General features: G+C 38.0%; 1 protein-coding gene across 3 annotated transcripts in view; it reads left to right on the top strand.

The window, feature by feature from the left end:
- Window positions 1-22,722, top strand: part of VPS41 (VPS41 subunit of HOPS complex) — a 113,560-nt gene that overhangs the window by 58,873 nt on the left and 31,965 nt on the right. For 2 of the 3 annotated variants that reach the window (XM_019285710.3, XM_019285711.2), the window contains exons 8-14: window positions 5,031-5,150; window positions 8,909-9,055; window positions 10,249-10,315; window positions 16,698-16,840; window positions 19,187-19,316; window positions 21,017-21,132; window positions 22,553-22,609. In XM_019285710.3, coding sequence (XP_019141255.1) covers window positions 5,031-5,150; window positions 8,909-9,055; window positions 10,249-10,315; window positions 16,698-16,840; window positions 19,187-19,316; window positions 21,017-21,132; window positions 22,553-22,609 — 780 coding nt within the window. The remainder of the gene's footprint in view (window positions 1-5,030; window positions 5,151-8,908; window positions 9,056-10,248; window positions 10,316-16,697; window positions 16,841-19,186; window positions 19,317-21,016; window positions 21,133-22,552; window positions 22,610-22,722) is intronic. The other variant, XM_010398619.3, reaches the window with a different exon arrangement.

Genomic DNA, 22,722 nt, shown 5'->3' with positions numbered 1-22,722 from the left:
AACTAGCTCTAGTGATCACTTGTAACCATGGAAATAGCATCTTAGGTTTTGTGGTCTTGCCTAGATGAGGTGAAAGTGGTGACAGAGGTGCCAAAACACGGGACAAATGCCACAGGTAGGCTTATCTTCACACTTAGACAAAGAATAGGACAAGGAAATTACTTGTCCCTTAAAAGGGACTTTTTTCCTAATTTTAGTTTTGTGAAATAAAAACTAATCCAACAGTTCTGCAGTAAGGAAGTGAGAAGTGGCTCTTCAGTTACAAATTGCAGTTTAAGCCTTTTTTTCTTCACTTCACTAAAACTTCTTCAAATCTTTACATAGAAGGCGTGTCTTGGTTTGAAAGACAGGTGTCTGCTAAGGAAGGCAGAAGCCTCCCTTGGAATGGAAAATATTACCCCCTTCCCTCCAAATTATTATAATTTTGAAATTAAGGGGCTTTCAGGCAAATATATGGGAAAAGGAATAACTGTTCTTTACTAGTATGTATAACAAGACAAACAACAACTATGGCAGCAACAACAAACGAAACCAGAAACCCAGTACCAGCCTTCTCTCGGCGGTCAGGCCCTTTCCCCTTTGCTGCAGTCACGGCCACAGCCGGCAGGGGCGCTGGTGGCTCCCGGCCGGGCAGGGCAGGTGCGATGATTCCCCCGCGGCTGCAGGGGGCGCTGTGGCGCGAGCTCAGCCACCTCTCCACACGGGTAATGGCGGCTCGGGTGGCTAGAGGGAGGGAAAAGAGGCTTCCTTTAGGAAGTCACAAGGGAAGCTGATCCTCGTGCCCCCTCTGGACAGCAAAAGGAGCTGTAGCAGGAACCTCAGAGTAGCAAGCTGGGAAGGCAGGGATGAGCAAAGTCTCAGAGTGGTAGACGAGATATATCAGACACTCGGCAGCTGTGGCAGGAGCCGCGGGGTGTCCCGGCTGGCAGGGGGTGCATGGCTATAGTGTGGCAAAAAACCCGGAGCAGTGGCAGAGAAACGTCAGGGCTGGGCAGCGGCAGCCCGGCTCCCAAACACAGCCAGGAGAGGCTCCCTTGGAGGGGAGGGGGCTCGGGGATCCCAGGGTTTCCCCTGAGGCACCTGAGCAGATGGTGAAGGGTCCTTTGTTTGGTGAGGTCGGGTGTTGATAAGGTCCCAGTTCAGTGGCTGCTGTCACGAGCAAAGGCTCACCCTACAGCCCAAGCAGGACCAGGCTGGGCTCTGGCGATGGCAGCGAATTCCCTCCCCCAAGCGGCAGTTCCCACCGTCCTCCTCAGAAGCCAAGAGGCAAGAAAAGTAATAGCTGCCCCAGCCCTCTTTTCCCCAGCCCAGTTCTCAAGTATCTCTGCCCCTCAGAGAGAAACCCTCAGATAACAGAAGTGGAGCCAGATGCCCTCCTCCCGTGAGTTTGGCAACTTCTTCTGTCTCTTAAGTACCTGGTCGTTATAGTTCCGTAGCACCAAAATGGGCGGAAATTCCTTAAGGGAAAGAAAAACAAAAGGGAAAACCCTAACCTCCAACAAGGCTATGTTGAAACAAAGTAGTGATGCTAGGCATCGGTAAAAGTGTGTTTCCTTTGAAATTTCTGTGAGAACAGACATCTTTTATTTCAGTATATTGAAGCTAGTAATTGGTAGTGAGAATACATTAAATTGAATTACTTCACCATGTTGATACTACCAAAGCTGCAATCATTCACCTCTTTGTTCAGAGGATTGGGAATTCCTGTACATAGTATAAGACCGGGATTATGTGTAATTAGTGTTAATGCTAATTGCATGACAGGCTGCATTAAATCCAAGCACTCTATTCTCTTTAGCAGATGCACTCTAAAACAGAGTTTTGAGCTATTTTAGGTGGAGACTAATCTCCTGTTAGTGAAAGATATGAAGAGATGTATTCACTAATCCAAGAGATTGGTGAGAGAATTTAGAACCAAAAAGTGTCCTGCTCCATCCTCTTGTCTCATACATTTCCGTGTGTCATTTTTCTTAATGATCTGGTGGACAATCATAAGCAGTTAAGAAGACTCGCAAAATAATTAGTGAGCTAGCAGAAGATTGCGATGTACTATGAAGTAGTGTGGGTGGGGACCTTGAAGTTAAAGGTTATTTTATTTTAGCTGTATTATCAAATTGCGTGCATGCAAGATACACTGGAAGTGTGTTCTAAGCACAACTGTATTGTATGTAACAAAGGACTAGAAAGTTTTATGAGCCAAATGAAAAATGGGGAAAACAAACTCTATTGCAGAGAAGGCAAGAAAGTGGGATTTTGGCTGCTGTTGAAATATAAGTACTGTGAATGCTGACTACCATAGTACAGGATTTATGGCAATTAAAGTCCTAAAATATTTTTCCCCTACCAAAAAGAGAGGGAGGTGGTAGGAAGAACCCCTCCAGAAACTGTGGATTTCTTCTTACATGTCTTCTTTTGACGTTTTAAATTACTTTCTGGTGTGATAAACATTTCAATGTGGAGATGAAGACTAAGAAAGAAATTAGTCTGCTTATTTTGAGAGAGATGCCTTCAGTAGACTACCATTCCAAAACACGTAGGAAAGTTCTGGGTTCACAAATTCAATTTCCAGGTGTCATTGCTCTAAGAAATAATAAATAAATCACAGTATATATATATCAATAGCACACAGGTAATTGCACTGAAGATAAATTAGTTAAGCATGTTTTGAGAATAAATATATTATTTTTTTGAAGCCACAGTGTGGAGTGGCCTTTGGCCTCAGTGTTGGACCTATTTCAGCTGCTGATCTGAAACAGGGAATTCAGGGTATTACAGTGATTCAGATTCATTTTACATCCTTATTATAGGCAATATCAGCCTGTTGTCTTCTACTGCCTTGGTCTGAAAATTTAGTTGTGTTCTTAGAGTTGAGCACAGACTGAAGGATTTTTCAAATTATCTTCTGTCTTCACCAGTTCTTTCTCAGATCACTTACTTTTCCTTGCAGTTTGTTACTCAAGAGTCATGAAAAGGCATGATGTTCACAAACCATGAATAACAAAAAAGATGCAAAGTGTCATACCAGGTTTGCTCTGGATCTTGAGTATAATAAATTAATTTAAATCATGGTTCAGTCACAAGCAGAAAAAATTCCAAGTACAATTAATATAATTGACATCAGCCAGGTTTAACCTTTCATATCATCCACATCAGGTTTTGCGTCTTTGTCCAGTAAGTCACAATGCAAATACCATTTATTTTGCTGCTGTCTTTATTGGATGGCACTGAAAGAAGCATCCAAGCAGCAGTTTTTCTTCTGTCCAGCTTCTCTTTAGGGGTTAGTAAACTAGGAAAAAAGTAATTTTCAAATCTGGATTAGCATAGCACTTAGTTTTTAATGACATCTTTAGCATCTGAGTGGAGATTATTGATTTGCGCTGAGGGCTGCTCCTGTGCTTAACATCTACCTACCAGTCTTCTAATGGAAATCCCTCCATATGGCACTGCCTTATGAGCATAGATGTTAGCCTGTTTTCAGTGGCTTGCCCTCGTAGCTGTAAAAATAACATGTTCTGTGAGAGTTACTCAGTAGCTTTTTCATATGTGGGAAGAAAAATCTATACTGTCTAAAAGGTGTGCCTTCATGTGACCTATGTAAAGGACGCAAAATCACTTTGCTTGTGTTTGATGTCTGCAGCGCACTTCACACAAAAACTTCTCAATAGACTACCCTACCTGGTGCTTGCTTTAAACTCTTGGAGAAAATACTTGTCTTCTGGTGCCATCTGCTGGCTTTAGTAGGAGAGAGAGGCAGTCTGATAATTGCCGTTAAAATCTCGTATTTTGCTAAAAGATCTAGTTTTAAAGAACTAGTGTCCTAACATTTGGCGTATTTATCCAAATACAAGTGGCGGGAAACCATATATAAAAAAGTGAGTACAGTTGGATCTTAGACAGGAAATATTAGCAACAAGAGTACTCCATTTGGGTTTTAGCGTGGTAGAAATCTTTGCAGGCATCTATTTCACACCTTCCAGTGTGAGGTGTGAGCTCAGGTCCAGGTTGTGCATATGTCCATATGTGGGTGTACTCATGCGAAAGTTAGCAGGGCTGATACCTTCGAGTGTGGGCTCTGTAGATGCTTCGGCTCCTGACTTAGGTATCCCCTCCAAGTGCTGCACTTCGCATCTCTCAGAGTGATTCCATGTAATCCTATTAAATAACTTTCTGAGGCATACAGAATCAGAATACTCTGATTTGGAAGGGACCCACAAGGATCATCAAGTCCAGCTCTTAAGTGAATGGCCCATAAATGGATTGAACCTGCGACCTTGGTGTTATTAGCACCATGCTCCAACCAACCAGTTGGACTGTCTTTCTGTGCAGACTTTCTGCATGTAGATGGGTTTTTCTTTGCTGCTGAAAAGCATCTTATAACAACTCTTATGTATTTAGATATTCTAAAATACCTTCCTTAGTTGCAGAACCTGGGATTACCAATGACACAAGTTTTACAATCAGCAGCATTTGTGGTACAGTGCAGTTTGCAGATGTGGGACTAAAACACAACATCTCTAGACCCCTATGGAAGGCTGTGTAGTTCTGCATGGAGCCAAGAAAAAGGTCACAGGCTTGGGTATCTTTGATAATTTTCTTTGACTACCTAGTTTTTTTGGCGGTAAGCAGCCTATGACGAGATTGTTGGATCTCGAGATCGTGAGGTGACCTGGTTTCTTTACCAATTTTCTGAAGTGTTGTCACTAGTGCTGTAGGCTTAGGTTCTGAAATACCTTAATTTCTTTATCTTTAAAAGGTAAATAATTATAATTACTATTCTTTGGAGAAACTTGATGAAAGGCTTTCCTCTTAATATTATTGAAACTTAACTGGAATTCTGTAATATACAAGATGCTTGATGTACATATACTATATCAAAATGTTTGATTGTATTTGCTTTTGTTTTGTGATAGGTGTGTATTTTTCATTGCCCTTAAATGCAAACAGAGTATGGAATAATGAAGAAAAAATAATTCCCATGTTTGCATACTGCACTGTGTCACAGAAATATTTATTGTTGCACTTCTTCATAGTTGCTGTTATATGAAAGAGGGTGGATGAATAGATGGAAGCCTTCAGTTTTACATGAAGGAGAAGGAAATATAAGAAATGTAAAATGGAGAGGACACTTAATTGCTTGGGCTAATAATATGGTAAGTATTTTTCACCTCCATTACATGAACAAAAATATCTCTGTGTTGCACTGATTATTGAAATTTTTCAATGCTAATTGCCAAAATATTCAATTGAAAAACTGTGCATTTGTAGAATTGGGTACAAAAGGCATTGAAGGATGGTGGTTTATATGTCATTTCTTGGTAGAAATTTCTTCCATTGTTTCGTGCTGGTTAGTCAGAGTTCTCCAATATGATTGCCACTTCTGAAGAAATTAGGAAAGTAGCTCTACATACCACTGTGGTGGTCACTACTGCACACTATTGCTAATTAGAATTTTGATTAGTGCAATTTATTGAAGCAAACCAAGGAAGGAATGCCAATGTAATTCTTCTTTATATAAATAATAAAGTATCTCCACTCCCTGCCACCCCCTGAAAAAAAGTAAACTGTCTGGATTTTGTAATTTGTACTGAAATGACATTATTACATGCACTTTCAATGTTGCAGATTATAAAAAAATATAGTAATAATTTCTCATTTTGTTAGGCCACTAGAAAAAGTTAGACTTAGGAGAAAATAGGCCCCTTTTTGTGCTAAGTGTAATTTTATAGGAAACCATTGCGTTCATTCTGAGTGTTGCATTTCACCTATCACTGTATATCTAATTGACGGCTCTATGTTTTGAGCAGTGAGGGATATGTTTTTAAGTGTGTATCATGTCTAAATTCCAAAATATTTTTTAAAATACGGTGAAAGTACTTCTACTTCTGAAACACTAGCTTTTTTTTTCTTCTATTGTTTTTCCATCCTAAAGGGAAGCATTTATTAAAATATTTTAAAGCCATTGTTCTTTTCTATCTTTCAAAACCAGTTTGATGTGAAATTGTTAGAGGTGGACCTTTGTTTATTTGCTTCCCTTTAATAACTCTCTTAGAATGGAAGCTTCATGGAGGGCTTGATTGATATAACATTAGGTTTTTTGAAGGTTTTGTTCCTTTCAGAGCCATACAATTAAATACATATTCTAGGTATATGCGGGGGATGGATAGGATGAGAGCTATCCCTAGAGATGATGTGCCAATCAGAACACAGAATACTAATAAAACATTGAGAGCCATCTGTCAGAGACAAAAAGCCATGGTCAGGGCCTATCTTTCAAAGAAAAATGAAATTACCTCCTCCAAAAGATTAATATATTTGGTTATTGCCCTTTCCCTTCCCCTTTAACTTTTTAAACTCCGTTCTCTAGCAAGGTTTTGTGTTACACTTCTTTTTTTCAAAATCAGAGAAAGTCTTTATAGCCTTGCTTCTTACTGTGTGTGCTTGGTTACCTAGTTTTTATATTTAGTCAAGGTCTAATTCTGCTTTCCAGATGCATAGGTAACCCATATTTGCTGCTATGCCCTCTTCTTCCTGCATGGCTAATAGCACAAGTTTTACAAACTGAGACATCTGAGGACCAAATCCTTAGAGGCATTTGGCTGCTGGACTCCCATTTGGACAGGTTTTAGCTCCTTCATGATAGGAAGTTGACTGTGGAAGTCCTTTCAGTTCATAGCGCAAATGCCATACCTGTTAGAGGAGAAGCCACTGCCCAAGCATTCTCACGCCATTCAAGGAGTCACATACACACCACCCCAGGCTTTAACTGCAAGGACTGGAGTCCTTTTACTGTGGGCAGCTCCAAAGAGCTGACAGGTGCCCCTTTTGACTCCTTGCTCACTACTTGTGCACCTGCTCATGGGCAGAGCAAATTACATAGCAACAACTAAAACATCAGTGAGTCATCAACACTATTCTTACAGTAAATCCATAACTCAGCACTGTACCAGCTACTAAGAAGAAAAATTAATAATTAATTGCCAGCCAAAATCATATCTAGGTGTAAGTTCACAGTTTACAGCCTAAGACTTCAAAAAAATTCAGCTACTCACGCTAAGCAAGTAAACCTAAGCAAAGAGCATACTATATCACATGATATAACTCTAAATATCTTACTCTTATGTAAAACTTACTATATTAAACAACTGTCTCTCAACACTTACAGCCAAAGAGGATCCTTGGTTTGAAAGCCACTTTAAACATGAGCTGGTCTATCCCATATAAGATTTGCTGCCATGTAGAAAAACAGAAGGTGTGATACGGGTCACTGAAAATCATCCTTGAAGACAAAGTAGTAAGATTTATAAAAAGCAACTTTATTAAAATGCAATTCAAGCAAGATTAAAAATTTTGTCAGAAGAGCTTAGAAAACACAAAGCATAAGAACCTTGTTTACGTTACCTAGAGATCTGGGCTCTGTATGTTGCAGATGCTATGTGTGAGTTGTTGTTTGGTTTTTTGTTTTTGAAACCTTGATGTCTGCTAGCTGATGAGATGCCAGTAGAAGTGTGTTCCATGCTCACAGTTCTTCAGTGACAAAAATCACTGAAAAAAAACCCTTTCACCCACCCTCATACCACTTACTGTTCCTTGTGATTTGAAAAAAAAAAAGGCAAAACCTGGCTTAGACTGTGCCCCACCCATGACTTTTAAACAGTTGTGTCAGTGTATTTGTACAGCTGGGAACATAGAAACTCACAGTATAGGAAACAGAAATAGGCAGGGGAATCTTCTAAATCAGTTTTGCCACTAGGAAAATCCTGTTGCAGTAGGGATTTCTGCAACATGCATCAGACAGCGAGGCCCGTGGAAAGAAATAGGGACCGATTCTTGATAGAAGTTTCAGAGATCTTTATTCTCCAGCCACATGGCTGTGGGACTGCCGAAGAACTGAGCAGTCATGGGGCAACCAGGGTCCTTCCTGGACAGGGGAACACAAAATAACCAATGGGGAACAGGATTAGGGTACATGTGACGAGGGAGCAGGGAGACCCCGTAGGCTGTGCCTCTACTCCAGGGTCCCCTCCCCCCAGACTCCACGCCGGGGGGGGAGGAACCCCAACAAAATCCTGACATGGCATGGCATCATGGATTCTGACCTTTCAAGGTCTTCTCCATCCCCTTTTCTGTGATTTGAAGACTCACTCTCTAAGCTCTGTGAGCAGAAAAGAAGTCCCTACTAAAATGTTTTATTTTAGAGACTTTTGTTTTAAATTACCAAGAACAAGTCATTATTTAACATGAAATTAATTTCCATTCTGCTATTGGAAAGGTTATAGCTTACCTTGTCTAAATGACGTGAAAAAGATCTAATTATTGGTTCTTTTTTTCCTCCGTCTCTCAAATGACTTTAATCTTCCTGGTTTTTAACTTTTTGTTCTGTTAGTTTAGGAGATTTCCTGAGAAGGGAGTAAAAAAATCACAGCATACAAAAGCAAGCATTGTTTAAATATGCTTGCTTTTCTGTTTTAATATAAGTAGAAATGCATATCTTGAGATTGAATTTATTTATCTTAATGAGCTGTTGCTTTTCTTTTTCCAAGGTGGAAATTTCTGTGTCTCTACTGGGGCTGTTGTGAAAAAGCTGGGATTCTTTTTATTTCTCCAGGAGTAGCACCAGCCTAATAAGCCAAACTGGTTCATGACTAGAATTGCTAGTCTGTCACTCATTTACTTATTATGTCTTTTTATTTGGCATGTGAATTTAAAATATCTAAATTACTCTGATCCCTTTACTCCTTTTGTCACCTCCTAGATTAGGTGGGTTTTTGTATCAACAGTTTTTTTCTGTTGGCACACTCAGCTCTGCTCTGAAATTTATGCCATAAACTGCTCTGACCTCCTTAGCGTACAAAATGGTGAGCAGGAGTTTGTCATACTGAATAAAGTTCTCTTGTTTTTAAACTTTCAGGGCGTGAAGATACTTGACATGATCTCCAAGCAAAGAATTACCAATGTGCCTCGAGATGACATAAGCCTTCGCCCAGATATGTATCCCTGCAGCCTTTGCTGGAAGGATAATTTAACGCTGATTATTGGCTGGGGAAATTCAGTAAAGGTGCAATTATACCTGTCTTTGTAATAAATGCTTGCTGTTATCACAGACAAACAGAGGATTGTTTCTGAAAAGTAAAGACAATCAAAAAAAATAGAATTTGGTTTGAATAGTGTTCAGAACTCTTGCTGCTGTAGAAATGTCATTGGACTGACCCTCATGAGGAGGAGGAGTGATAGGCACCCAGCGGTCACATAGGTCTCTGTGTGAGAGCATGCAGTGAATGTAATCCTCAGGGACATTTCACTCCTGTGTGCCTTGGAGGGATTTCGTCTTCTGAAAGCTTTTAGTGTGTTGTTGAATTCATTTCTTTTGATTAACATTAAGGAAGAACAACTTACCATGAGATATTGTCGGAGGGGATTGCTTTGGGGGCTGAGGAGGTTGCAGCTGCTAAAACAGCTGCATGATTTTGGTCAACCATGGGGGAAAAAAAATGGGTGGGTAGGAGGACAGACTGCTTAGGGTTTTCTTATCTTTCAGCAGGAAACTCGCATTTCAAACTTGTGTGGTGCAGACTGATTATAATTTGCTCAGACCAGCACCTGACATGTGTTTGTTACAAGCCTGTTAGCTGTTTTCAAATAACAGACTGCTGCATCACTGCACAGTGGGAAATTAAAAGTGCCTGATAGGAATAGATGGAAAGGGAGGATAAAGTGAGGTAGGTGACGTGTAAAAAGCTTTTGGAGCATTAGGCTTAGTTTTATAAATGAGGAGGTTTGTCCTAAGTTTGGCATCTGTCTTCCCCCTTCTATTTGCATGTACTTCACAACAGTTGGTTATTTGCATTTATTTATATGTATATACTCCTCTCCTATAACTGGGAGTACCAAATAGCAAACTTACTGAATAAGAATCCGGTACCTTGAAAGGTAATGAGATGCAAAGTGTGAGAATACACCAAGACCAAGTTCATATATAAATGCTTCTATGAAGAAACCATAGTGGGCAGGTATTTTCACATTTCTCTTACGTGGTCCTCTTCCAGCATATTTATAAGGCTGTGAACTACAGCCACAACTTTCCTGTGTGCTTTTCTTTAGTGATGCATCAATACTGTTTCACAACTTGTGTTTTTCAAAATAAAGGAATCCATGTCCGAGAATTCCCAGAAATCCCTTTTCTTACTGATGCGAAGTATCGTTTTAGGAATTCCAGTTTCTTCATTGTAACGATACAAATCTCTGTTTCAGATTTGCTCAGTAAAAGAACGGCATGCCAGTGAAATGCGTGACCTTCCAAACCGCTATGTGGAAATAGGTATGGTTTTGTGAATGCACTCCTTTTCAAAAAGCTTTGAATGACTGGTTTTACATTCTAGCCATAACAAATCTGTTACACTTCGGAGACGACATGCAGTTGTAACATAAGTGTCTCCTCATTTTTAATTGCTGAGGTTGTCATAATGCCCTCTTGCATAGGTGTGAGGGTTTTTGTATAGAGAGCCTTAAGTTCTGGGATCATCTAAAATCAGAGATACTTGTGTGAACAATGGATGCCTTAACTTTCCCTACATACAGATTCCTTTAGAGAACTTGGGTTTTCATCTTGGTTAAATGATTTACTACTACAGTGTAGTAGTAAAGAGAAAATAGATGCTACTTTATTTGATTATATGTTGTTTGACTACACTACTTATAACGTTTTTCCCTTTTTTTTCCCCTTAAAATCTCTGGTATAGTGCTAGGAAATTGATTTTATTTATTTTTGTTTCCTTTCTTGGCTTCTGAATTTTATATTTTCATTTGCTTTCTTATTTTTCTATCTCATGTGATGTGAATAAATTTTTATTATTGCTAATTATTGGAAAAGCTCATGACAAAATGTGTGTATTAAGTAAAGTGGAATTCAAAGAAAATTTGGAAGGGAAGTGGGGATGTAAACAAAAAGTCACAACTGTCCCCAGAAGCATGTGCTGAGGAAAGGAAGTATCTAGGAGCTGGTAGTGCTGGGAAGATAAGCAGGCCCTCTGACTCTGCAGACCAGAGTGGGCAACAGTTTGTAAGCTTTGGTGCTCCCTTGACTGTAATAACATGAGACTGTAGATAGAGTGTTCAAGCAACATCCTGAATCATGTCCGTTTGGAATGGTGCATGGCATAGGTGTATATATGCTCTGGTTTGTGATTTCAGGAAAGGACTGTTCTAAAATAGCTTCTGAAAATCAGCTAGGAGACTTAAACTCTGCAGGGACTCTGGATACTGAGAGATTGGTGGGGTGCCTGAAAATAACTAAATGGGTTTGGTCACATACTGGCAAGTGTACAGGGGCAACTTCTACTTCAGCTATAATATGTTTATATGGATGGTGCTAGTCTTACGTGACTGTTTATTGGAACTTGATTAAAAAAAAAATGAAAAGCTGTCATCGGGCTATTTAGGTGCAGACATGAAGGATAAAGATTTTTGTGGATTTAACTTTTTCGTCGTAAAATTTCTGGCCTGTAGTTTTCTCTGTATTCTAGAGGACCGGTATTTTATCTCACTTAGCCTGTTAATGATGTGCTTGAGATTTTATTTTCTGGTTTCAGGTCAAAGCACTGAAATTGCACTGCCAAATGCTGTCCACAGTACTCATTAGAACTTGGGAGGATTGGGAGGGAAAAGAGAGAGACATTGTTTGTTCAAATGTCAGTATAAATTAAAATTGTCTTTCATATAGTCACATAGAAGGTCTTCTTGACAGCAGTGTGTCATGCCATAACATCTATTTCAATTTTATTTCAACTTTACTTTTCAAAGGCATAGCTGGAAGGTCTGATTTTATATCAGACCTGCAACCAGTATAGTTTTTTTGCAAGACCACTAATACCCAAAGTGGATGCTTATACTTGCATAAAGAATTTATACAAGGCAAGAATATCATCCTTCAATGCAAGGATAACTGAGTATCCTTCAGATATTTTGAGTCATAAGATCTTGTCAACAGACTTACTTAACACAGAGTTACTTTTGTCATGCTTAGAGGTATGGGGATTTTGATTTTTTTCTTCCTGCTTTTACAATTTTTTACCTGGAAAGAAAACCAGAAGTGGAGCAGGAAGCTTCATAGTTGCTTCTCTGGTCATCATGGTAATACATACAGAGTCTATGATAAAACAGTGTTTTCTCATGTGTCAACAGTTTCAGGTTTATGCTGGTTTAGAGCCATTCTGAGGGCCCCTAAATTCCATGGTGGTGTCATAGATAACTGTGACGGCATTAGTAGATAATAAATGTTTCTTCAGTACTTTGCAGTCCAGTGAATAAGGAAACAGTATTTCCTGCATTGCAAGTTAGGTGCATAGGATCCTGTTTAACAACGTATCTCCTCATCTTCTGTTTCTGTCTTAAGAACTAGCTATACTTACTCCAAGGTGGAAAATAATTACAGTACCTACTGTGATGCTAAACCCAAAATGTGCGAGAGTTACACCACAGAACTGTTCTAGCTGTTTTATCTTAAAGAAGATAATGCTGTGATTACCTGTAAGAGAAAATAGATTAATTATACAGGTCTCCTGCACTGAGATCCATGTGACATTGCTGATTTTATTTACATCTTTCAGTATATTAGTGGTGCTTTTCTTCAGTAACCTTGCTGTTGTTTCTGCTACAGTTCATTGCCTCTGTGAGTCTTCATTCAGTGTCAAAGATAAACTCCAGTGAGTGTTTCTATTTAGGTTTAAACATATGTTAGCTGAGCAGATCCTATCAGTTTAGCTCTGTCAGCTACTGCTGTGAAGTAGTGTATTGATTAGAAAGTATTGGTATTGAATTACAGGCTTAACGTGGACTAAATGCCATTGTGATCCTTTTTAAAGAGTGCTTGACCTCTGTGCTCACTTCTGAAGCATGTACAAAAGCTGTAATGCTGCACAGCTTCTGGTCTGAACAGGAAACCCTTCCTCAACTGGAACCCATGAGAAGGCTGGTTGCTAAATAACTAATAACTAATTTTCAGTTAATATAATGCCTTTTGAAAGGAAAATAAGTCGTTTAGTCTTCCTTGCCCTTGTCAGGATTTTACGTACTTTTATGGAGAAGTACTTTATATCTGCCTCATAATGATAGCAGAAAATAGAGATTAACACCAGAAATATGTAAAAGACTTCAAGTTGATTAGAGAATTTCTATTCAATTTATTTTTGCCCAGATTTTATCTGAGGAATCTCAGGTTAATTCCAGGTACCAGCCAAGCAGCAATGTCTCTTGAATACTTGTCTCCCTTTGCATTCTACCAAATTTCCCACAGAGCAGATTTCTGGTTTTAAAATTACATGTTTTAAGGCTATGTTTGTAACAACACACCTGTATGTTTTATGAGGGAATAGCTTCACACCTGCATGGCAAGTGAGAATCATGCATCGAGATTGCACATTTCAATCTGAAAACATCGGAATATTTATTTTCTTGTTTGTAAACTGAGATTAATGGGAAATGTACCAACATATGTCTCTTTATATACACAGACTGTAAAGCTTAATTGATGAGTGTGATGATCAGGAAATGTACTTCATAAGGTGATTTATGCAAACACTTCATTGAACCAAGTCTGCTATACTCTGAGAAGCCAAAAAAGGTTAAGAAAAAACCCAAACCTAGTTATATAATTGATTCTACTTAGACTTTTGTTCATCTGTTTTGCCAAAAACCAAACCTATCCTTTATAAATTTCTTCATAAAATGAGTCAAAATTCTTCAAGATTTTGACTTCTTTGTTATCAAACCTCAGAATTTCTAAGCCCCAAAGTCCTTCAAGACTGAGTATTTTCCCTGTTGGTTAACAAAATTTTCTCGGTTCAATGGAAAAAAAGAGTTTTTCAGAAAATCAGCTTTGATGCTTAAGTGATACTTACGTGGGACTTTTTCTTGTCCTCTAGTTGGAACTGAATTCACATGCTGTCAGAAAAGAAAAAAAAGTTATATTTTTGTATCAAGTGCAACTCCATGCATAAGATAATAGCTAATCAAAGCATGCCATTTTGTATTGTTTTGGTTTGGATAAATTACCTAGCACACTAAAAACATCTGCAAAATTTGTATTCATTGTTATAGGCCACAGTGCAGCTTACCCTTAAGTGTTCTCAAGATGGTATCTCCACCACCAATGCTTTTAGTTGAAACATTGTGCCCATTGAAATCAAAGGTAAAACCTTCTGACTGTAACCAAAATATTACTCTCTAAAATCTGCTGTGGTAAAGCAGGGGCTGCTTTTAGAGGTTTGACTAAACAAAATAGACTCCTTTTAGTTTCAGTGTGTCGCATATGTGTGGATCTTTAAATCCCAGAGAACGTGGTTTTATACAGTTTAGGTAAATAATGTAGCATATGTTGTTTCATTTCTGTAGTTTGGTGTATTTCATACATTTCATTTAATGAGCAGCAAAAGAGGTTTACAGGTTTCTTCATTTTGCTTCCTGGTAATTTGTTTGACAGCTGTACATAGATGCTGAACATGGAGTAGGTCCACTGTCAGCATATCTTCTATCTTCTCTTATGACAGGCATAAACATGTATGACACGTGGCCATACCTCAGTCATTTCCGTTTACTTCAATACTACATTTGTTTTAATTATTTTGGATCCTTTTCAAATTAACAGCATATCTGCACTGCCTTTATTTTGGATTTTTTTTCCTCCTTGATCACAACACAGTGTCCAGAGAGTAAGTCAAATTAACCTATTATTGTTCTGTGCAGCTATAACTTCCATCTTCTTTTTTTGGTAAGACTTTTTTGATTACAGCGTCAAAGGTTTTTATCAGGTCAAGAAGCACTGTCTACGCCAGTTTTTCTTTGTTCAGGGCTGTAGCAGCAGAGCTAGAGCATTGTGTTTCAACAACGCCTCTTGAGAAGGATGAGCTGAGAGAAAGCTGAAAGTGAAACCAAGGAAACTAAACTCTATTCAAAAATAAAACTTGAAGTGGTGATTTTTGTGTGTTTATTTTTGATTCACAGATCAATACTTCTGCTTGGTCTTAAATACACCATTACATTGGGCATTGCAAGCATGTTCACTGGCAAAGGGACTGAAGTTCTAGTATAAGACAAAGAAACACACGTGGATTTTAAAGCTGTCTCTATAATCATTATAAGGGATTAATGATAATTCACCATGCTGTTTTCTGCTTCAAATACAAACCACAGTATTTTACATGCCTTTGAGAGCCTTCTCTTGGCCCTCCTATAAAGCTGAATTTGAAGTTTCTTTGATAGTATTATGGATTTCACTTTGTTTTTTCTTTTCCATGTTTTTCCTCTTGCCTTCCATATTATTTTAAAATGCCAAATACTAAATTGTAAACTGAGAATAAGATACGTAGTTGGTTTTGAACTGGTTTTTTTTAAATCATCACTGAGAGCAACGTGTGACACAGTCAAAGTAATCTCATCGGTGTTGTAGGCTAGAACAAGATAATTACGTACGTGGTTACAAATGTGAGCCTATTCTCTGTGAATGGATTGAATGCTCTACCCTTGTGTTGTAGTGTGGTCCCTCAGTGATGCCAAAGTGTTAGCAGTCATTAAAAGAAAAGCAGTACTTGCTTATTCGTTGAGAGACAGATGTCAGACATGTACTCTGTTTCATTGTATTTTTTCTCCCTTTGTGAGAGGACAGTTATTTCTCCCGTTCCTTCTTATTATCTTAGTTAAAGAAAATTAGCTTTATTTTTAATGTCTTTATGCTGTATTTTCTGTTTGCCTTGCTAAAATAATTAGTAACTTCCAGTAGATAGATAGATATATATTAGTAATGTAATACGCTAAACAGTAAGGAAGGAAACATGTTATTTCCTACTTATGCTTAGATTCTCCTAAAACTATGGAAGAAAATAATGAAGTATCTGATGTTTTTTTTAAAGCTTATAGTTACAAGGCTTTCTAATGTAAATACTTTGATAATTCCTGGTTTGGGCCCCATGAGAGAGGAGCTCTCAAAAAAGGGGTGCCTTGTAAATCCAGCCAAAGAAAAATAAATAGCTGTTTCTGTGGTAGAGGTCTCATTTAGTAAGTCATTTTGTAAATACAGTTCAGCACTCTGTTTTTTCTTCTCTTTCTTGAATAATCCTCATACAGCTATCTCGATTTCAAGACCAATTTTAGAAAATTATGTTTTCAGTTTTATGAACAAGAAAAGATACTATGAACTGTGTTTTCTTTGTAATGAGTATATCTGTAAATTATTCTGTGATGTTTAAAGTGATGATCAATAAATAATGATCTTTGTGTTTTCATATATCATACCAATAGATGTAGCAGGTGCGATTCTCTTATGGCCACATGAACTTGCTGGGAATATGCAAACCAATGAAGTTGTACTAGTTATTGCCTGTTTTATTGAGTTTGATTTTGGTTTTGCTTCCTTTTCCAATGTGATTACTGAAAATCAGACTGAGCCTTCATTTAAAATATTTAATCTCTAGCATATCCTGGAGCACAAACATTTCTTTTTGCAAGCTTTAATGTAATTGAATCTGTTAAATGTAGATTTTCATCTGATCCAACTGGGAAATCTGTGGGTTTGTTATATGTATTGAGTCTTCAACTCTCGGAAGTGCTGCTGTATGCTGTTGATTGTCACTGAAAATCAGTGAGTTTTTCTTAATAGTAGTTCAGACACATTCATTTTTTTAAGTCTGTTTTTCTTTCCTGTATTTCAGTTTTCCAATTTGACACTGAATTCTACATCAGTGGACTTGCACCTATCTGTGACCAGCTTGTTATACTTTCATACGTAAAGGAGATCTCCGAAAAAACGGTAGATTTTTTATCTCAGAGTTTCTTCACAACATTAATTTGCCCTGTGAGTTGGGCCTTAAACTAGTCATGCAAATTATCTGATTATCTGAGAAAAAATTTGTAGTCTGCTGGTAGTGAACAGTTCTTGAAACGTCTCTGATCTATAAAACAAGGTTAGTGGAGGTGATGTTGAAGACTAATGTGCTTACATTTCAGAAATCATGTTTGGGTTCCTTTTTTTCTTGCAGAACACAGAGAAGGTCTCTAGCTAGCCCTTCTTGCTTCTTTTTCCTTCCTTTCTTCTCCCCTGCCCCTTTTTATCTCCTTTTCTCTCTTTCTTCCTGATGTTTCTGCACCAGAAGAAATGAAGAATCTTGTTTAGCCATAAGAGGAGCTTGCTGACACTGCATCTCAAAGGAAATGAGAGTAGTGAAGTTGATCAAGTCAAGCAATAAGAGTTACTGCAGGGTGAAATGAATGATTGTGAGCGAGTGGCATCATTGTCTCCCTTCTAAGATCTGTAGTTGTGTACACCCAGATCCATGCGTGGATAGGTAGAAATTAGAGTTCATGTCAGTCGTTTTCACTGTGTGCGGATAAGTGCTGTGTCTGTCTCCAACATTGATTTCATATTGCCAAATAAAAGGCAAGGCAGTGGAGGAAATCCTTGAAGCTGTGGTGTGAGAATGGCAGATGCTCTTGATCATCTCTTTGATAAGCATGTCTTCGTTAGACAACCATCACCATAGTAACCTTAAGAAACTGGGTGCACAAGTTGCTAGGCAATGAAATGCTGTAGGTTCAAACAAATGCTCGAGCCTTCTGAAATCAATGGGGTTAGCTTCTAGTTCTACGTCAGGATGTCAGATTATTATTTATTTATTTATATTAAGGACAAAAATAATGTCACAGCAGTGTTTCCCAAAAGAGTCAGTGCAGTAGTCCTCTAGTGTGGGAGAGTTGGTGAAAAAAAAAGGAAAGCCGGCATATGGGATAAGAAGGGGGAGGAAAAGATGGATTGAAATGCAAGGGAGCAAGGAAATTGGGAAGACACTGTTAATGAAAAAGGAGCTAGTATAAAGGAGGTAGTGACTGCTAAAGGTTAAAGTCATTTTAATTGCTTTAGGAAAGAAAGATGAAAAGGGAATTTCAGGTGATATAATGGTAATTGAACATAGGAAAAAGTTTTTTTCATGTATTTGCTTTTAATTAGCTTTTTAAACAAACTCCAAATTTTGTACTTCACTAACTTCTCAGTTCTCTGAGAAGTAGCTGTAGAAGGAACAGAAGTATGATTGTCTCTGATGGTGCATCTTTGTCCTGTTGTGATGGGAACTCCTTAGTGTCTTGGCTCACTTGTCTTGATAGTGTGGAGCCCAAACTGCCTGAGCTTGCAGCAGAATTGTTGCTCGCTAGAAATGTCCTTTGGTTACAAGGAACACTGGTCTTCCTACACTTGATTTCACAGCTTGCAAATGACAGCTTCCTACTTATTACAAATTGGATCTCAGTTGAACTTGCTTTGAAAGTTTTTTTTGTTTTGGGGTTTTTTTTCATGGAACAGTTAAATTGAGAAAAGACGCAAGTGGTGCTACTTCCAAATGGGTAGGTTAGAGCTGTTTAAATTCACTTTCTGTATGTCCTTGCTCTTTCATTCGGTATTTTGCTATAATTCACAGCCTGAAGTAGAAAATATAGGATTGTCTTGGTCCTTGACTTAATTAAAAATGCAGCTAGTTGAAGACAGCAGTTTCCTTTGGACAGAAGGTGAAAATCCATGATGTCATCTTACCATAACTACCCACATTGCACTTGAAAGTTCATTTACTCTAAGTTCCTCAGAACAGCAAAGGTTTTGTATTATTCTCAGATTAATTTTTCCCTGCTGCTGCTGTCTGCTTAAAATCAAACGCCAGTTTAAAAAAAACAAAAACAAATTCATCTTGATACCAGAATATCATTGACTCAGAGCTCTGTCCTTCAGGGCATGAGCCCAACGGGGTATGGGTTCTAAATTGTTCTGTTGCTTGTTGAATGAAGCAACTGATAATCATCTGTGATAGCCCTGAAAACTTCTGTGACCAAGAGCAGAAAAGTAGTGAGAAAACTCAGGGATAGGATTAGACCTATGTCTTGTCTGTACCTCCTTCTCCACACTGATCTCTTCAACAGAAGCAATCCAAGAGTAACTTGGATTACTTGGAGTAACTTTCATTTGCGTTCCAGATGCAATTACTCTGTGGAGCACAGCTTTGCAACTTGTATGATTTGCAGCTGAGTACCCAGTGCAAAGTACTGGATCTTTGTGAATGTTTGCAGCTGTTGAATTTCAGCCTTGTTTGTAGATGACCACCAGTTGGTATTGCTAAGGTAAATAATGTAGGAAGCAACTAAGATGTTGTTTTCTTAGGAAGTGGAGTGTTGTGCAAGGCCTAGACTCGATATTGTACAACCCCTACCTGAGTCCTGTGAAGAAATCTCTTCTGATGCACTAACAGTACGAGGATTTCAGGAAAACGAATGTCGTGATTATCATCTAGGTAGGTATTCTCAATATTGTTTTGTTTTGTTTTCATACCTTGCTTAAAAAATACTTAATTTGGGAGCACTTAGCCTCCTTTTTCATTTTTATGTCCTTTTTTTGTCATCTCCTTGAATAGCTGTAACTGCTTATGACACCAAAGTGTAGCGTGGAAATCAACAAGAACTGGTCACATGAAAGAAAACAAATTTGTGTATTTAAACATCATGATTTTTAATGCCATCTCTTAGGTCAGACATACTGGAGAAGGCAGAAGTATATATCTCATGTAATGTCCATTATTGTGGAAGGCAATATCTTTGATGGAGATTTATTCAACATGTGATCCACAGGAGCTTTTTACACAAAGGGCTTCAGGAATAACGAAATGAGTGGCACAATGTTTGGAAAAGCTGCTTTAGAGGGAAAGGTTGAATAAGTGTCATTTCAACAGTAAGATGCACCTGGGTCAGCTTAAAAGGGGCACACTGATATTTAGCTTCCCTGTACTGACAAAGCTGCCAGTTATATAACAGACATCAAAACTGATAAAATTGAGTGAATAGGAACTGGATTTTGGCAAGTTCCACCTAGAAGATAGGTTTAATTATGTAACAGGAAGGGACATTAACCCCCGGCACAACATACGCCATCTTTTAGTTTTCTGATCTATATGTTGCAGTTCAGAAAAATGCGTGGCAAAGCTGATGCAGAATTCCTTGGTGAAAATTATGTAGCCTGTGTTATACAGAAGCATTTCTTCTGGCTTTTAAAATCCATGAATCTGAATTTTAAGCATCTCCTCTGGCAGCATGCTTCAAATCATAGGCTTGGCAAACCTCTCTGTGTACATATATGCCCTTAAGCCACTAGAAATATAGTGTATCTCCTCCTGACCTCAAAAACACCTGTGCTGCTATCAATAGAATTGGGGTTTCATTATACATCTTCCAAAGCAGAACATTTATGTCCACAGCTGTACTTTTATGCTTTATGAATATTCTAATTTACCTGACTAGTCTAAATGTTTTGTATGGCTTTAAGACAAGCATTATTTTGTGAATTGCTTATCACTTCAGGAGTGTATTTGTATGCGTTTATAGAAACTGATCTGGACAGTGAGTGGTTTTCTCTTCTGTACTTACAAAGTATTGGTGTTTCTTCATGGTTCTGTCCAAATGGTAACTATTCAGAACAGTCATCTTCTGCATTTGATTTTACCTTTTAGTACTTTTTCTTTGAGTTTACTCAAAAATAAAGGCTTATGGTATAAGAAAATACATTATACATACAGCCTTAACTTGCAGCATTGCAAATGCATTGCTGTAATGATGTGCTGTATCCCCAGGGGTTATGGCATCTATCATTTATGCTTTTGATGGCCTTGACCTTGATGGGAAGGATAAGTTTATTGCAGGCTGTGTAGTGTAATAGTCCTCTAAAAGTATAATAATGGGTTCTAAACCATCATAAAGTTTACACATAGTGGATGAATCAGAATTTGCAATAAGCTGTAGTGATTTTTTGAAAGATATTTTGCCATTTAAACCAGTTTTAATTTATTGGAGAATACAGCTGCCAAACAAGTGTGTCCTGCAGGAGTAGCCTTGCTGTCTTCCTTGCATTTCCTCTTTTTAAATTCCCCTCGAGGGTGTACTAAAAAGCAGAACTTTACTTAAAGAAAATATAATAATAGTAAAACTGTGTATGCATTTGCAGAGTATTCGGAAGGTGAATCACTTTTTTATATCATCAGCCCAAGAGATGTGGTTGTGGCTAAAGAGCGGGACCAAGATGACCACATTGACTGGCTTCTTGAAAAGAAGAAATACGAAGTAATTTTTACATCATTCTTTCCTTCAGACTTTCCTTGTTTGGAAATTGGAGTAGGATGATGGATTTTGCTAGGTCATTTGGATTGGACAGTTTCTGTTTCTACAGTCATTGACTAAATGCTTGTAAAGGGTGGGAGTTAACTATGCATCCCTCCATCTCTTACAGAGTTAGTCTTACTACTGAAACAACTAATCAGAATTTCACCCAAGTGAGGTAGCTGAATTAGATGTTGAAAATACTGCTCTCATCATCAGTTATGAAATGTATTAGGTGACACTGAAAATTATTAAAGCTGGGTTTTGGCTTTAGAACAGTAGAAGAGTTAATTAATGAGCTGTGCTTCGAAAAGTAAAATACTATGGGCTCGAACTGTAGCTGCGCATGCTGAAAGTAGTGTTGCTCACAATAAAGCTGATCCAATATTAAAAGACAAGGGTATACAGCTCTCTTGGAAAAAAACAACATTTGGTTGCATAAATGTTGGTGTGTTTAAGTATGTATATCTAAAAACCTAAAATAATAATAATAAATTCTTACATACCATATCAACATGCACACAGTGGTCTGAATGCTAATGTCCTACGTTTATTGACTTAGAACATTGGTTACGATGCATAAAGTTAACTTGCAAATTCTTATTTATGTGTTGTTGTGTGCCCATTGTAAGAAAAAAAAAGAAGTGGAAAAGCCATTCAGCATGTATTGCTTTTGCTAATATAATCATGATATTTCTCATGCAGATTTGTTTAAATCCATGTGGATGCTTTTGCATTTGAATAGCAAACTTGTACGATGAGTGCAGTTTTGCAATATATGTAAATCACGGCACTTGGTCTTTGAAGACTCCAGTAATTTGCAAGTGACAGCTCTGTGTGTGCCTTTATGAAAGCCGTTCAAGTTAGTAGATAGGCGTGTTATGATGTATCTTAAAGGTTTCATTTTTATTTGTAAAAGCACCAGCTTTTTTTTCTGTACATTTGAAAATGGTAGAACAGCAAATGACACTTAAATATAAATCATTCTGACTGGAGAAGACATTTGGGCTGGGGAACTGGAAGTTAGCCTCCCCCCATTCACCCCCTTTCCTGTTAATTTTTTTCACGGGTTTTGGTAGTGAAGTGGTCTCATTTGAAAATGATCAAATCTGATTGCATTGTGTGTTTTGTTGTAATCTTGTGATTTGATCTTAATACAATAATGTAGAGTGAACCCAGATGGAAACAAAAGTAGTTTTCTCTTTGCTTGACTGCTTTTGTTTGGGTATGAATTCAAAGCTGTTCATCCAACCATGGCATTAAAAATTCTAGTGCTTCAAACACCCTACTCTGAAAAACAGTTGATTTATACAATTCTAGAGCTTTCTGTATTGAAAGTTCGTGTATTTGACTAGTATCTCTGTTCTCTCCTTTTTGAATATAGGAAGCTTTGATGGCAGCTGAGATCAGTCAGAAAACGATAAAAAAGCACAAGATTTTGGTAAGACTCAAAACTTCTATTCAAAACAAAATATCTTCTTTCTTTTAGAATGCTGTAAGAAGCAACAAATAAATTCCCTGTTTTTTATAACACCAGGCAATAACTGCTAGGCA

The sequence above is a fragment of the Corvus cornix genome, chromosome 2, assembly GCF_000738735.6.
Source record: "Corvus cornix cornix isolate S_Up_H32 chromosome 2, ASM73873v5, whole genome shotgun sequence".
Lineage (NCBI taxonomy): Eukaryota > Metazoa > Chordata > Aves > Passeriformes > Corvidae > Corvus > Corvus cornix.
The sequence above is the reverse complement of the archived record's forward strand: the minus strand, read 5'-3'. Positions and strand labels throughout refer to the sequence as shown.